This window comes from Rhinopithecus bieti, unplaced genomic scaffold (genome assembly GCF_001698545.2).
Source record: "Rhinopithecus bieti isolate Rb0 unplaced genomic scaffold, ASM169854v2 scaffold_5132, whole genome shotgun sequence".
In the NCBI taxonomy this organism is placed as follows: Eukaryota; Metazoa; Chordata; class Mammalia; order Primates; family Cercopithecidae; genus Rhinopithecus; species Rhinopithecus bieti.
This window is the reverse complement of record NW_016804791.1, coordinates 1504163-1520627: the sequence shown is the minus strand read 5'-3', so window position 1 is coordinate 1520627 and position 16465 is coordinate 1504163. Positions and strand designations below refer to the sequence as shown.

Here is a 16465-nt window from a genome sequence, read left to right as displayed (position 1 = left end):
TCCAAAGACCTGGGTGTGCCTCAGTCTTTGTTTTCCTCTCCATTTTCTTTTCTTTTTTTCTTTTTGAGACAGAGATGTGCTCTTGTTGCCCAGGCTGGAGTGCAGTGGCGCGATCTTGGCTCACTGCAACTTCTGCCTCCTGGGTTCAAGGGATTCTCCTGCCTCAGCCTTCCGAGTAGCTGGGATTACAGGCACCTGCCACCATGCCAGGCTAAATACTGTATTTTTAGTAGAGATGTGGTTTCAACATGTTGGCCAGGCTGGTCTTGAACTCCTGACCTCAGGTGATCCACCCGCCTTGCCCTCCCAAAGTGCTGGGCTTACAGGTGTGAGCCACCATGCCTTCCTTCCATTTTCTTTCCCTGTCACTGTCATCCTACCTTAACCCTCACTGACTCTGTTCTTTAGTAGGTGTAATTTCATAAATGAAACAGATGCTTTGCTCGTTATATGATTGTTGAAATCCATGTTCCTTTTTAAAAACATGGGTGAACACTGCTTCTTTAAAAAACCAAATCTTCCCAAAGTAACTTCCTTTCTACTGAAGGGTCTCGTCCCAGAACCACTGGCCCTTTCCAGAAATAGGCTTCTTGACAAGTTTGTTTGCACAAATGCAGATATAAATATGCCGTCATATTTGTGCAATTTACAAAGTTGTACAATCCTCGAAGTAGTTGATCCTGACTTTCATGTCTTCCTAAACAAAACTGCAATCCAGAAAATAAAAACATCCCTTAGAAAAGCTCCATCACTGTCTGAAGAGCTCGTGGTGGTAATGATCTCCATGGAGCTGGATGAGCCTCTGAGTCTGACAAGTGTCTTCTAATCTGAAGGTTTGCACCCCGGTATTTGTAACTGTGCCCCCATAACGTTCTTTTCACAGTATTAAGTGTGTCCTAGAGCCAGAGTCTGGTTGGCTGGGGGCCTGTTTCTCAAGTCTGCATGGTCCTGTCAGAGGCATTTGAATCAGAGGGAGCAGGGGCTGGTAAAATAAGGCTGAGGTCCGCTGGGCTGCATCCCCAGCCTGTCAGGCATCTTAAGTCACAGGATGAGGTAGGGGGTCACCACGAGACACAGGTCATAAAGACCTTACTGATAAAACAGGTTGCAATAAAGAAGCCGGACAAAACCCACCAAACCCAAAATGGTGATGGGAGTAACCTCTGGTCGTCCTCACTGCTCGTTAGATGCTAATTATAATGCATCAGCATGCTCACAGACACTCCCACCAGCGCCATGACCGTTTACAAATGCCACGGCAATGTCAAGAAGTTACCCTATATCATGTAAAAGAGGGATGAACCCTCAGTTCCAGGAACTGCTCACCCCTTTCCCTCATGAATAATCCACCCCTTGTTTAGCGTATAATCAAGAAATAATCATAAAAATGGGCAACCAGCCCTGCGAGTTGCTCTGCCTATGGAGTAGCCATTCTTTATTCCTTTGTTTTCTTAACAAACTTGCTTTCGCTTCACTCTACGGACTCCCCCGGAATTCTTTCTTGGGCGAGATCCAAGAACCCTCTCTTGGCGTCTGGATCGAGACTTCTTTCTGGTAACAGTCCTACTATCTGTGGAAGCCCCAGGGTCCTGCTGAACTTGTGAGGACAATCTGGCTTTCTGGGAAAACCCTCAGCCCCAGCCATTAACAGGGCAGGACATACACAGAGGAAAGAGCCTTGATATCGTTCCACATGTTGAAAAAAATATTGCATTCCAACTATAGTTGCTTCTGCCTTCTAAGGTAGGTGTCATGATTCATGTGATGTGAAGATCAAATCCTTGCCTTCCCTTTGGCTTACAAAGCTTGGTGATGTAAAACTGAGAGCATTTGATTGAGGTGAAGCATATGATAACCACCAAGTGTGTGCAGGTGCTCGCAGCCCTGAGGGGAGAGGCGCAGGATGGGTGGTCCCTTGCTAAGCAGAGGCTTTGGAAATGCCGCAGAAGGTGGGAGAGTGGAACTGCTCTGAGAGGTGAGGCAAGGAGCTGACCTCGAGCCAGAGAGGGAGAGTCAAAACCTGAGGGAAGGCTGGGCTACAAAGAAAGGACAGAGCCAGGGAGAAATTTCCCACAGCAGCTATGGTGAAAAACACCTTTTTAAATGAGCAAATATCACGGATGCTCATAGCAACATTTTCGTATTAGCCAAAAAGTGAAAACAGCACAAATGCTCATCAGCTGATGAAGGGATAAGCAAACATGGCATCTCCAAACCATGGAGCGAAGTGGTGTGATCCTGAGTGGGGTCTGTGAAGCACAGCAGGCTTGGCCAGCCACGGTAGCCACGATGGGTCTGTTGCTGGATGGGACCGGCAAGTGAATACGCCAAGGCACAGGGTTGTAGCAGAGAAAGAGGTTTCATCAGAGGGTTACTGAAGGAGGACATGGGAGGAAACCTCAAAAGCATCTCCTTGAGGAGTCTGGGGTTTTTAAGGGTTGGGGAGTGGAGACTGGAGTGTGGAGATGGTCGACTGGTCAAAGTGTGCAGGGTGGAGTCATGGGAGAGGGAGATGAAGCTGTGTTTTCATGCAGATCACATTCCTCTGCGGGAGTCTTCAAACTGGTTGGTGTCAGCTGTTTTGCTGGAATTCAGGATCTGAAAAACATCTTAAGCAATTCTTAAACAAAAGCCTTATGATTCTAATGTCAGAGATCCCACCTATTTTAAACAAAAGCCTTATGATTCTCAGGTCAGAGATCCTATCTATAGGAACAACGGGGGTGTAAATGGTATCTAGTGCTACTTCACTGTCGGTTACAAGGAAGTGGGACAAAGTGCAGGCTGACTGATGCTTAATTACAACTATAATTCTGTCCAGAATTCTTCTTAACCCTGTGAGGATGGTTTCACCATATTGTGCTCAATCATGGTGCCAAAATGCCTGTCCTGGGGCTGGACACCTAGAAGTCCCCTCCAGGCCACGTGACGGAGTCTGTGAAGCTTGAGAACGTTGCCACTGTCAGCAAGCTGCGGTGCTCATACCATGAGAACAGCCTGGTAAAGGAGCCTGCCAGAAGACCCTCAGGGGACCACCTGGAGCTCTCCCTTATTCACTGGCCAACAGGCTATTTTTCCTGTTGGATGGGACAGACAACGTGGTACCTAGTGACACCAACTTCATGGACACGTGGGTGGCCACATGGAGGAGCTGCTAGATGAAGGGCTATGAAAGTTTTTGGTATCTCCAACTGCAGCCATCTCCAGGAGCTGGTAAAGAAACCTGGCTTAACACCAGGTGTGGTGTCTCAGCCTGTAATCCCAGCACTTTGGGAGGCCAAGGAGGGAGGATCACTGGAGCCCAGGAACTCGAGGCTGCAGTGAGCTATGATCATGCCACTACACTCCAGACTGAGTGATAGAGTCAGACCCTGTCTCTAAAAATATATGTATAAGACAGACAGAAAAAAAGAAATCTGGCTTAAAAACAGTGGTTAACCAGAGTGAGTGCCGCCTGCACCCACCTCAGCAGAAGTTAATCCAGGGCTGCCAATCCAAAGGCAAGGTGGTGACTGCCTATAGTCCCCTCAGCTCTCGTGACAGGCCTGGGGGATCCCTGCACCAAAGCAATCACAACCAAGCACAGTAAAAAATAAAAATAAACAAATAAAAACGCAGCCCAGGTTCTGATCTGGTTTCCCATGCAAAGGAACTTGGTGGTAATTCCTATCATTTCGTGGTGACACTGGAACGCACTGCTGAAAACTTGGAGGTCTTTGACTTTCCACTGAGCAGCCTGATGTGACCACTGTAGTCAGCTGCAGCGGGGACGGGAGGGTCTGCGTCTTGGTGAGCTGTGCCTCCTGCAAGGATTACCCCTTCAACACTGAGCTTTAAAGCTGTAGGTACCTGCTCTTCCCCAAGTGCCTTGCACCTCTTTTTCCTGCCTCAGTTTTTCTAGCAAGTGTAGTATGGCCTGTGTCCCTTAACAGTGGGTCAGCAACCTGCCGACTGACCAGCAAGGGTGTGGTCAGGTTGATGCTGAGTCCAAAGAGCAGTTTGTGTAGATGAGACGTCTCTTCCAGTTTTCTCTGCCCTTTTTCTCGTCCAGCTGGGAGAAGTACATCCTGAACACCCTTTTCCAGTCAAAATGAAGCAAAATCTACGGTCCAAGTAGTGCCACCTGGGGCTGCGTTTTGACTGCTGGACGTAATCCCTGCAGCCAGTCTCCTTGCCTCAAATAAAAAGTGCTTTTGTGAGCTTAACAAAAAGGAATGAACTAAGGCTATATATTACTACATGGATGAACCTCAAAAGCCTTACACTAAATGAAAGGAACCAGACACTAAAGGCCACATATTGTATGATTGTGTTTATATGAAATGCCCTGAAGAGGCAAATCCACAGACACACAGGAGGATTAGTGGTTGCGGGAGGATGAGGGCGGGGGAAGAGGAACTGCTATTGGACATGGGGATTCTTTTTAAGATGATGGAAATGCTTTGTAAGTAGACAGGAGTGATAGTTGCACAGCACTGTGACGATACTAGAATCCACTGAATTGCACACTTGAAAGGGGTGAATGTTGGCTGGGCACGGTGGCTCACACCTGTAATCCCAACACTTTGGGAGGGTGAGGTGGGAGGATCGCTTGAACCCAGGAGTTTAGGCCAGCCTGAGCAACACAGCCAGATCCTGTCTCTACAAAAAACAAAACAAATTAGCTGGGCATGGTGGCATGCACCTGTGGTCCCAGCTACTCAGGAGGCTGAGGCAGGAGGACGCCTTGAGTCCAGGAGGTCGATGCTACAGTGAGCCGTGATCACGCCACCTGCACTCCAGCCGGGGCAACAGTGAAACTCTGTCTCCAGAAAAAAAGTGGGGAGGAGATGGTGAGTGTTGAGGTATGTGAGTGACTATTATATAAGCTGTTTTTAGTAAACGAGCTAATACTAAAATTTAAATTGTGTGCTGTCACATGCTACTAAGTCACTCCCCCTCGTTTCTTCACCCTTCGTTCAAGGTGTACCACATACAATGCCATGCATCCGGGTACTTCTAAGCAAATTAGAGAAGGGTCATGTCCTATATTTGGATGAATATGGAGAGAAGAGAACAGCTAGACAAAGCAAGATACAGAGAGGAGATCAAGAGTTAAGGAAGCAACCGGGCATGGTGGCTCATGCCTATAATCCCAGCACTTTGGGAGGCTGAGGCAGGTGGATCACTTGAGATCAGGAGTTCGAGACCAGCCTGACCAACATGGTGAAACCCCGTCTCTACTAAAAATACATAAATTAGCCAGGTGTGGTGGTGTGTGCCTGTCATCCCGGCTGCTCAGGAGGCTGAGACAGGAGAATCACTTGAACCTGGGAGGTGGAGGTTGCAGTGAGCCGAGACTGCGCCACTGCACTCCAGCCTGGGCGACAGAGCGAGACTCCGTCTCAAAAAAAATAAAAATAAAAAATAATTAAGGAAGCAAAAAAGTAGATGAAGAAGTAGCTAGGAGAAGCCTAAGACCTGTGAGGCTCCTGGGGGTATCTTCAGTAGGGGAGCCGGAGGGAGGGGTTGATGGTTTGCCTCCTGTTAGGGGCATGGGGACTGCGGGGGATATTTGCTGATGCTGGACAGACCTCGTTTTGGTTCAGATCCATTCCTCTCCCCAACCCAGAACACACACTTTAGGGAAGGCCAGCCCTGCCTTTGGTAGTAGAGGGACAGCACTGTCTCAGGCCTAAGCCAGGCAGTGACGGTTCCAACAGGAACTTGGCTGATCAAGTCAGAATGAAGTGCAAGACTGTCGTTTCATGTCTAGGGTTAGAAGTATTCTTTCCTGGTAACCTGTCTCTGCAAGGGAAAGGCCATGGGCTGCCTCTGCCATCCTGAGGATATGAGGAAAGGGGCTGCCTGAAAATGAAGCCAACCCAAAGAAACAGATCCAAGAATTGGCTTCTGATGATGGCATCTGAGCCCTGGATCAAGCTGCATCTGAATCTATGTCTGCTTTTAGACTCTTCTGTTACATATAAGCCACTTAATTCCTTTTATGGGTTGAGCTTTCTGTCACTTGGAACAGCAACGATCACATCTATGGTCAGATGATAATTTTGTAAAATACAAAGACTGTGCAAATACACCTCAGTATTTCCCTGTTATATCACTTATTTCTTTGTCACAGGTTTATAAAAAGGGGCATAAAACTTCCTGAAAATTCTGCCTATATAACATTTGTATGAGTTTCATAATTAATAAAATATACAAAAGTTTCAAAACTAAAGAAACTAAAGAAAAATGTAGTTGACCAAATTAATTTTGAACTATGTTTGCCTTAAATATTTTAAAAATAGAAGTCTATGCTTGACAAATGCAGATGAACCTGCCTTAACACCATTCCTATCAACACCTCCGCTGTCCGGTTTTGGTAAAAGGCCAGGTGTCATATTGTTTGAGGCTTTAGTGGCCTGCAAGTCAAAGTGGGCCAAACCTAATGTTGCTCTTGACTGGTAAGCTGCCCAAATGCATGATTCCACGTTATCTATGTGTCACCCCCGAGGTGCCTTCCCATTGGAGAAATTCGCTCAGAAGCTCTTCATTGAAGGTGCTAAGTGACAGATGTCTCTGTATCTAAAGTGGAAATTATAGCAGTTGCTGAAAATGTCACAATCATTGATTGGGTATCCGAGAGACACACCCAAAATAAAATGTTTGAAACATGCTGCAAAGAAAAGGATAAGCAAAAATCTACCAGGCAAAAGAAAATGAGGAAAAGGCTAGAATCTAGTTCTATATAAACCAGAACAGCCACTGCAATTTAAACCCGAATTTCTATTCTCAACAGCATTTTTGTCAGGAAAAAATAATAATAATAATAATAATAAATAAATAAATCAGAGTTTCTGAAAGAAGGAAAACTGCCTCCATATTCTTCAGAAGGAAACTGGTTAAATAAAATATGGCACATTCATGCAATAGAATACTACGCAGCCATTGAAATCGATGAGGTGGGTATTTATACAACTAGGAACTGAGCGTATGGGACCTGTTGCTTCATGAGAAAAGTGTGGTGTGTAGAGAAGCATGAAGGGCACGTAAGGACGCCACCTGCCTGTTCACACAAGGACTCCCTGGATTCGGTGTGCTCAGGAGGGAGGCGTCCGAGTGGTTGTGGGACACATTTATACAGAAAAATTAGTTTTTACTCTGTGAGCCTTTATACCTTTTGAGTTTTGTACCACGTATGTTTTACTCATTCAAAAAAATAAAGTTTCTTTTTTTACATCTTTTAGATTATGGTCATCCATCTTATTTTAACTAAATGGCCAACAGCCTGTATCTGATGCCCCAGCATATCCACTGGGTTCACGTCCTTACTCTTTTATTTATTTATTTATTTATTTATTTGTTTGTTTGTTTGTTTGAGACAGGGTCTCGTTCTGTCACCCAGGCTGGAGTGCAGTGGCGCGATCTCGGCTAGTCTCCTCAAGCCAGAGTTTTGTTTGTTTGCGTTAAGACACAGCTCAGATGTCACCTCCTCATTTCTAGACTCCTGAAGCCAGAGTTTTGTTTGTTTGTTTGAAGAGGCAAGGTCTCACTCCATTGCCCAGGCTGGAGTACAGTGACTCAGTCAAGGCTCACTGCAGCCTCTAACTCTTGGGCTTAAGCGATCCTCCCACGTAGCCTGCACTTCAGCTCCCAGGTAGTCGGGATATAGGTGTGAGTAACCACACCTGGCTAATTTTTTCTTTCTTTTCTTTTCTTTTTTTTTTTGATACAGATAGGATCTTGAGGTCAGGCATAGTGGCTCACGTCTATAATCCTAGCACTTTCGGAGGTTGAGGCAGGCGGATCACTTGAGGCCAGGAGTTCAAGGCCAGCCTGGCCAACATGGTGAAATCCTGTCTCTATTAAAAATACAAAAACACTAGTCAGGCATGGTGATGGTGCCTGTAATCCCAGCTACTCAGGAGGCTGAGGCAAGAGAATCGCTTGAACCCGGCAGGCAGAGGCTGCAGTGACCCGAGATCACGCCACTGCACTCCAGCCTACGCGACAGAGTGAGACCCTGTCTCAAAAAAAAAAAAAAAAAAAGAGAGCGAGATAGGGTCTCACTCTGCTGCCCAGGCTGGTCTCAAACTCCTGGCCTCAAAGAACCCTCCAGACTCAGCCTCCCAAAGCACTGGAATTACAAGTGTGAGCCACAGCACCAGGCCCAGGCTCGTCGTTTTGTTTTCTGTGCTTTTTGCCCATCGGCAGGCAGTGCTTTGTCCATCACTCTGCCCTGGTGGTGGTCATTGGTGTGTGATTTGCCTGTTCACACGCCCACCTCCCTCACTAGACAGCCAGCCCCATGAAGGCAGGCACTGTGCACGATGGCTCTTTGAGCCCTGCTATATAGTTTGGTGTGCCATGCTCAAGGAAGGCACTTACTGAGGAATAAATAAATGAATGATAGTGATTGAAAGAATGAATGAGTCCTACATGTCAGGGTTGGCAAACTGAGCTGAGTTGAGAAACTATTAATATACTGTCACCAGGTTCCCTGAACTTCACTTCTCAACTGAAAAGTGCACCTTTCCAGAAGGGACAGCCACTCCTGAGGATCCAGGAAGAAACACTTTTCCCTCCCCATTGCTAAAGAGTGGGCAATAATTTTTTTTTAAATAAATAACTCAAAGCCGGGCGAGGTGGCTCACGCCTGTAATCCCAGCACTTTGGGAGGCCGAGGCAGGCAGATCGCTTGAACTCAGGAGTTCGAGACCAGTCTGGGCAACATGGTGAAACCCCATCTCTATAAAAAAATACAAAAATTAGCCAGGCATAATGGCATGCCTATAGTCCTAGCTACTCAGGAGGCTGAGGCAGGAGGACTGCTTGAACTGGGGAGGTCGAGGCTGCATGAGCCGAGATCGTGCCACTGCACTCCAGCTTGGATGACAGAGCAAGACCCTGTCTCAAAATAAATAAATGAATACATAATAAAATAAATAATGTAAATCCCGACTGGGCTCAGTGGTTCACGCCTGTAATCCCAGCACTTTGGGAGGCTGAAGCCGGTGGATCACGAGGTCACGAGATCGAGACCATCCTGGCCAATATGGCAGAACCCCATCTCTACTAAAAATACAAAAATTAGCTGGGCATGGTGGCATGTGCCTGTAGTCCCAGCTACTCAGGAGGCTGAGGCAGGAGAATCGCTTAAACCCGGGAGGCAGAGGTTGCAGTGAGCCAAGATCATGCCACTGCCTTCCAGCTTGGGCAACAGAGCAAGACTCTGTCTCAAAAAAATAAATAAAATAATAATAATAATAATTTAAATCCCTTGATTAATAGCATCTCCCTTTTCACTTTTAAGAAATAAAAAATCTGCCATATTTCACCAAATGAACAGGCAGGCTGTTCACGCATGGGTGAATGTCCTCTTGAATGAGTCCTCAGCCCAACATGAAGACTGCCAGGAACCGCCTGCCGGCCAACCGCTTGGCTTTGCATGGTGGTGTCCCCAGGGATGTCGTACATGACGGAATCTTGGGACAACTTAGGAAGACAATTTTTTTTTTTTTTTTTTTTTTTTTTAGATGGAGTCTCACTCTGTCGCCCAGGCTGGAATGTAGCCGCGTGACCTCAGCTCATTGCAACCTCTGCCTCCCGGGTTCAAGCAATCCTCCTGCCTCAGCCTGCCAAGCAGCTGGGATTACAGGCGCCCAGCACCACACTCGGCTTTTTTGTATTTTTAGTAGAGACAGGGTTTCACCATATTGGCCAGGCTGGTCTTGAATTCCTGACCTTGTGATCTGCCTGCCTTGGCCTCCCAAACTGCTAGGATTACTGGCGCGAGCCACCACACCCGGCCCAGTCAGACAATTTTTTAAAAAAGAATCCCAACCAGTGAGGCCTAAGCTACCAGTAAGGGACTTGGTAGCAGACCCCAAGCAATAGCGTGATAGAAACAACAACCTCCTTTTGGATCCTTTATTTTTTTGAGCCAGAGTCTCGCTCTGTCACCCGGGCTGGAGTGCAGCGGGGCGATCTCGGCTCATTGCAAGCTCCGCCTCCCGGGCTCACGCCATTCTCCTGCCTCAGCCTCCCGAGTAGCTGGGACTACAGGCGCCCGCCACCTCGCCCGGCTAATTTTTGGTATTTTTAGTAGAGACGGGGTTTCACTATGTCAGCCAGGATGGTCTCCATCTCCTGACGTCGTAATCCGCCCGTCTCAGCCTCCCAAAGTGCTGGGATTACAGGTGTGAGCCACCGCGCCCGGCCTTGGATACTTTTAAAATGAATTGCTTCCTTTTCCTTTTCGCTTCTGTGAAAAATAAAATGTAATGGAACAAAATCAACTCTCTTTTATTTCAAGACTAGACATCACGGTGTACCAATGGCTGTCCCAGCAGTGACAAACGCCAGCCTTGGACCGGGAGTCAGGCAGGTCTGAGTTGGGAGCCCCACGTCATCACTTGCTGGCACCATGCCCTTAATCTCTGAGTGTGTCAGCTTTTCCAACTCAACTGGGGACAAGAGCCGTCATTGTAAGGTTCTTGTTCTTGTGGGGATTAAATGAGATAATGGGAGTAAAGTGTCGAGTGTGGTGTTTGGCACATGACAGATGCTTACTGACTGTTAGGTGTTACATTATTATTGTTATTACTCTAATATATTTCCAGCATTCATTCTTGTTCTCATATTTGAACAGGTTAATGTTCATACTGTATGATCATAAGTGGCATATTAATTTTAGATTAGAAATATCCATATTTTCTATAGCCAGCTCCTCCTTCTACTGCATTTTTTCCCAGGAGCTGCTGTTTCAGGCAATAGCCATATCTTCAACTTTTCTGTTTCCCACAGTACTTAGCACAGTGCAGAACAAACAGCAGACCTAATAAAATGCTGCTGAACTGAATAATGAGAAGACAACAGACTAATGTGACAATATCGTCTGTACTCTAGACATGGCCTGTGGTCAGCAGCCTCCACTAATTGAGTTAAGATCCCTGAAAGCAACTCTTAGATACATTGTTAATAGATTTTCTTAGAATCTTTATGAAGGAGTACCTGGAAACCTCATAAAACTGCCATTTTAATCATGTCTTATTTGGCTGACTCACCTAAAAGACACTGTGATAAGCTCTTAAGGGGGAAAAACTTTATAGAAAAAAATAATCCTGGAACCACAGCAGAATAAGCAAACATATTCTTTAAGGACCAAGGTAAGGTGTATCCTGTTTTTTAAAAATATAAGATATTATGATAAGAATCACACTCAAAATAGTATGAGGGGCCGGGTGCAGTGGCTCACGCCTGTAATCCCAACACTTTGGGAGGCTGAGGCAGGTGGATCACTTGAGGTCAGGAGTTCGAGACCAACCTGGCCAACATGGTGAAACCACTGTCTCTACTAAAATTATAAAAATTAGCTGGGCGTGGTGGCAGGCACCTGTAATCCCACCTACTTGGGAGGCTGAGGCAGGAGAATTGCTTGAACCCAGGAGGCGGAGGCTGCAGTGAGCCAAGACCATGCCACTGCACTCCAGCCTGGGTGACAGAGAGAGACTCCATCTCAAAAAAAAAAAAAAAAAAAAAAAATAGTACGAAGGAAGAATGGGAGTCACTGTTTGAGGGGTATGGAGTTTCCATTTGGAATGAGAAAGTTCTAGAGATGGATCAGGGTGATGGCTGCACGACAAGGTGAATTGACTTAATCCTGCTAGACTATACGCATAAAAGTTGTTAAAATGGTAAATTTGATGTTATGTATATTCCACCACAGTTAAATAAAAGTATAAAGAAGTTTAAAAGTCACCTGCTTTCACACATCTCTCTAAGCATATGAACACATATATATAGTAAAATTTTCAATAATCTTTTCTCAATCAGCTGTATATTTCTTTTTTAAGCTCCAATAATCTTAAAGGTAACCTTCAATGAAATAAGTAAAGGAATAAGGATCATCCATAAAAAACAAATAATACGGCTGGACGCAGTAGTTCACGCCTGTAATCCCAGCACTTTGGGAGGCCAAGGCAGGTGGATCACCTGAGGTCGACAGTTCGAGACCAGCCTGACCAACATGAAGAAACCCCAAAAATATAAAATCAGCTGGGTGTGGCAGCACATGCCTGTAATCCCAGCCACTCAGGAGGCTGAGGCAGGAGAATCGCTTGAACGCGGGAGGCGGAGGCTGTGGTGAGCAGAAATTGCATCATTGCACTCCAGCCTGGGCAACAAGAGCGAAACTCCATCTAAAAAACAAACAAACAGGCCGGGTGCAGTGGCTCAAGCCTGTAATCCCAGCACTCTGGGAGGCCGAGACGGGCGGATCACGAGGTCAGGAGATCGAGACCATCCTGGCTAACACGGTGAAACCCCATCTCTACTAAAAAATACAAAAAAACTAGCTGGGCGAAGTGGAGGGTACCTGTAGTCCCAGCTACTCGGGAGCCTGAGGCAGGAGAATGGCGTAATCCCGGGAGGCGAAGCTTGCAGTGAGCTGAGATCCAGCCACTGCACTCCAGTTTGGGCGACAGAGTGAGACACCGTCTCAAAAAAAAAAAAAAAAAAAAAAAAAAAAAAAAAAAAAAAAAAACAAAGCAAAACAAACAAACAAACAAAAAAACAAATAACGTCTTCCAGATTATCTTTTTTTCTGAGACAGGATCTTGCTCTGTCACCCAGGCTGGAGTGCAGTGGCTCAAACACTGCCCAGACCTCCTAGGCTCAAGCAGTCCTCTGGCCTCAGCCTGCAGAGTAGCTGGGACCACAGGTGCGTGTCACACCCAGCTAATTTTATTTTAATTTTTATAGACACGGAGTCTCACTACACTTCCCAGGCTGGTCTTGAACTCCTAGGCTCAAGTCATCCTCCAACCTCAGCCTCCCAAAGTGCAGCGATTATAGGCATGAGCTACTGTGCCCCGCCCCAGTTATCTGATGTTGGCCATAGGACAGCAGGGCTTTCCAAAAGTCCCCTTACCCCTGGACCCCTTAAACTTTAGGTGGGTTCAGGTGCCAATAGGCCTGATGTTGTTTACACAGGAAATTTCAAGGTCAGAAGGAACAGGCTGCCTTTGAGGAAAGTGAAGAGAAGACGGACAAAGGAGGCCCTGGGAATACGTTCAAGAGGAAACAAAGAAGACAAAAGCCATAAATATGAGTCAAAGACATTCACGACACCTTCATTAGTCTATTCATTTTTGCACCGACTGCACTGTAAACGAAGTGTTCTTTACTCTGTGCAGTCAGTATTTTGCAAATGACTGGAAGATTTGGCCGGGTTGAGGGGAAAAGGAGCTATACTTTCCTTCTACAACCAGACACTTTGTCCTGTGGTCAGCAGGTGGGCAGAGGCTGGGGGTGCTGTTGTCCCTGCAGGTCACCGGGTATCAGACCCACCCACATGCATTTTGTGGTCTCGACTCAGTGCACGCGAGTTCAGACCTGGGTGAAGAAAGGAGGAGGAGGTCTGACTCCCTGCTGCCTTTTAAAGGTGTCTTTGCTGCTCTTTCTCATTATCCCCTATTGCCAAAAAGTAAATTATGAAGTTAATTTTTAGCAGCAAAGCATGCATGGTTTTTGGTCTTTGCTTTTCTGGTATAAATTTATTAGCAGGTTCACTATTCTGATTGTGAAACCAGGTTTTCATAAGCATGCACATGTAGTTTTTTTTATTTTAAAAAAATTATTTTTTCTTAGCACTCTGTGAGCTGGTATACTATAGCTGACATAGGTAGAAGTTTCTTCCCAAAAAGCAGCTTTCTTTCCTCCCATTTTACAGTGCCTCAGTCCACACTAGAACCGCACTAAAACCTAGCAAACCCTCTGGCTGTTGGTGTCAATGAAAAAACCCTTTAAGGAACAAAGGGTGAGGAGGCCACTAACATTTCCTCTTAACGCCTTCTGTGGCCACAGAGCCACTGACCACTGTGACTCACGCATGCCCTACAAACATGTCCCAAGTCGCAGAGCCTGAAGAGCTTTCAAAGAATTTTTGTTTGTCTGTTTTTGCCTTCCATACACAAACTGGAAGAAACAATAGGCTCTTCCCTGATTTGGGCAAAGGCCCCGTCTGGCCCTCAGCGCGGCGCCGTCTGGCTGTGTCCATCAGAGTTAATATTCTTATTTCTTTCCTGCCCAGCAGAATATGCCCAGAAAAGTCAAAACTGGGTCCTGTCTTATTTAAGAAGTCTCATTCCTCAGTATTTGTGTGCATGGTATTGAAACAAAGTCAACATTCACTCAACTTCATTATTTGTTTTGTTTTGTTTTGTTTCTTGAGAAGGAACGTCACTCTGTCGCCCAGGCTGGAGTGCAGTGGCGTGATCTCGGCTCACAGCAACCTCCACCTCCTGGGTTTAAGCGATTCTCCTGCCTCAGCCCTCTGAGTAGCTGGGATTACAGGCATGCATCACCACGCCTGGCCAATTTTTTGTATTTTTAATAGAGATGAGGTTTCACCATGTTGGCCAGGCTGGTCTCAAACTCCTGACCTCAAGTGATCCGCCTGCCTCAGCCTCCCAAAGTGCTGGGATTACAAGTGTGAGCCACTGTGCCCAGCAGAATTCAACATAATGCTGTTTTAAAAGTTAATGGAGGCCTTACCTGAGTTACACAATTGGCCAAGCATTGAAGATTAAAATGGGAGGGACTTATGGTTTAAAAGGGAAGTCAGATGAATAAATACACTGCAAGACAACACACATTTAATAAAGGCATCCACATAAAAAACTACCATAGGCTATGGGAAGACAGAGCAGACAGCACATCTATTTAGGTGGGAAGGAGCAAGGGTGGGCCACCACCGAGCTGGGGCAGGAAGTCTGAGGTAGCTCAGCCCCGTGGTTAGTGCCTCACACAGGCTTTGGAGCAGAGACCTGGGTCTCCCAACACGGCCCTGCCACTTGCTAGCTTTGTGCCAGAGGCATTTAGTTAACCTCTCTGAGCTGTGATTTCCTTACCTGTAGAATGGAGGTGATCATTCTTTTTAGCTAGTCAACTCATATACTATTATAGGGGTTACATTAAATCAACTAACCTACATAAATGACTCTGCAGGTAGCACGTGCCCAGTACATGCAGCCAGTATTGTCAGTTAACCTAAAAGAGAAGGGTGATGTGGAGGAAAGAGCAATGCACACCCAGGCGTGGAGGCGTGAGGGTGCTTGTCTTCTTCAGGAAAGACCTCAGAACCCTTGTGTAAGTGGAGGGAAGCAGTGCAGGGGAGGAGGCCAGAAAGGCCAGCTGTGGGTAGTGAGGATCTCTGGGGATTACTAAGCAGGAGGGTAATAAGACAGATACTGCTCCTGTCCTTCCATCTGTGCCCCTCTCTAGCCCCTTGAGCCTTTCCATTGTAATAGCTGGCTTGACTTCTATTGCCTAAGGGTTTCATGAACCCCCTGACTCCAAGCGCTGCAGGAGGGGAATGAACTGCTACAGACACTTCTCATTGCCTGATGAGAGTTGGAGTATAAATAACCCAGCTCTCGCCCCTCAGGCGGGACACCTTCTGAGGCACATATTTTACGGACTCCTAGAGGTGCCCAGCAAGATTCAGTTCCAGTTACCTGCAGTGGTAACTGGCTTGACAACACACCCTTTACTGGCTGGCTTCCCTTTCCTATCTTCCTTCCCTACTCACATACTATTGTTTCCTCCCAAATACGTCATCTACACCAGAATCCTCGTTTCAGGGTCTGCTTTTGACAAAACCCATACTGAGGTACAAGCCATGACCATATCTATTTAGAAAAATACTTCTACAAGCAGAGGAATAATGGATGGGACTGGGTAGTCTAGAGGCAGAGTTAGGAGACTATGGCAATTGTCAGGGAAGGAGGGGATGAGAGCTGGAATCATCTTGTATTATAGGAGGAGAGTGGAAGGAGGGACCCGAGACACTGAGGCAAGTCCTAGTGACTGATGCCTGTGGTCTAGGTTGGACAGAAAAGATAGCTGAGAGGAGGAGGAACAGATTTTGCTGCATATGAGAGACCAGCAGAACATTCAGCTGGAGAATGTCTCAGTGAAAGGCTGGATCAAAGGTTTGGATCTGGGAGTTCTGGCAAGTGTAGCTGGGGTCATGGGGATGAATGAGGCCACTGAGAGAGATGAAAGAAGTTGTGCTGCAGCTAGAATCCTGGGAACACTAATAGTTAAAGGTGGAAATAGAAAGAGGCCTCAGTAAGACATAGAAGCAATAGTCAAAGAGAAAAGGGATAACCTGGAAAGAGTGCGTCTTTTCATCCAAGGAAGAATTTCAGCAAGGAAGGATCACCAGCAAGCATGAAGTGTTGCAGTGCGTTCAAAAAACGTGAAGAGCTGGACACGGGCTGCTGGGATTGGCAACGGGCATGTCACTGAGGACCTCAGCAGTCTCAGGGAGTGATGGAAACAGAAGTGAGACTGTAGGAGGCCGGGAATGGAAGGGAGGGGCAGACGAGCTCAGGGCAAGGGGAACATTTCTTCAGAATGCTTGGCGGTGGAGGGAGGGAAAGAGAGACTGTGGGTGACGGGTGGGTGACAGGGAGAGAAG

The 16465-nt window shown here is 46.5% G+C and overlaps 1 protein-coding gene across 6 annotated transcripts in view; it reads right to left on the bottom strand.

The window, feature by feature from the left end:
- Window positions 1–16465, bottom strand: part of DRC8 (dynein regulatory complex subunit 8) — a 186020-nt gene that overhangs the window by 14392 nt on the left and 155163 nt on the right. Inside the window, exon 7 of one of the 6 annotated variants that reach the window (XM_017870417.1) lies at window positions 3352–5383. The exons of the other annotated variants lie outside the window; for them this stretch is intronic. Coding sequence (XP_017725906.1) covers window positions 5265–5383 — 119 coding nt within the window. The 3' untranslated portion in view covers window positions 3352–5264. Of the gene's footprint in view, window positions 1–3351; window positions 5384–16465 lie in introns of those variants that run through there. 6 annotated transcript variants of the gene reach the window in all.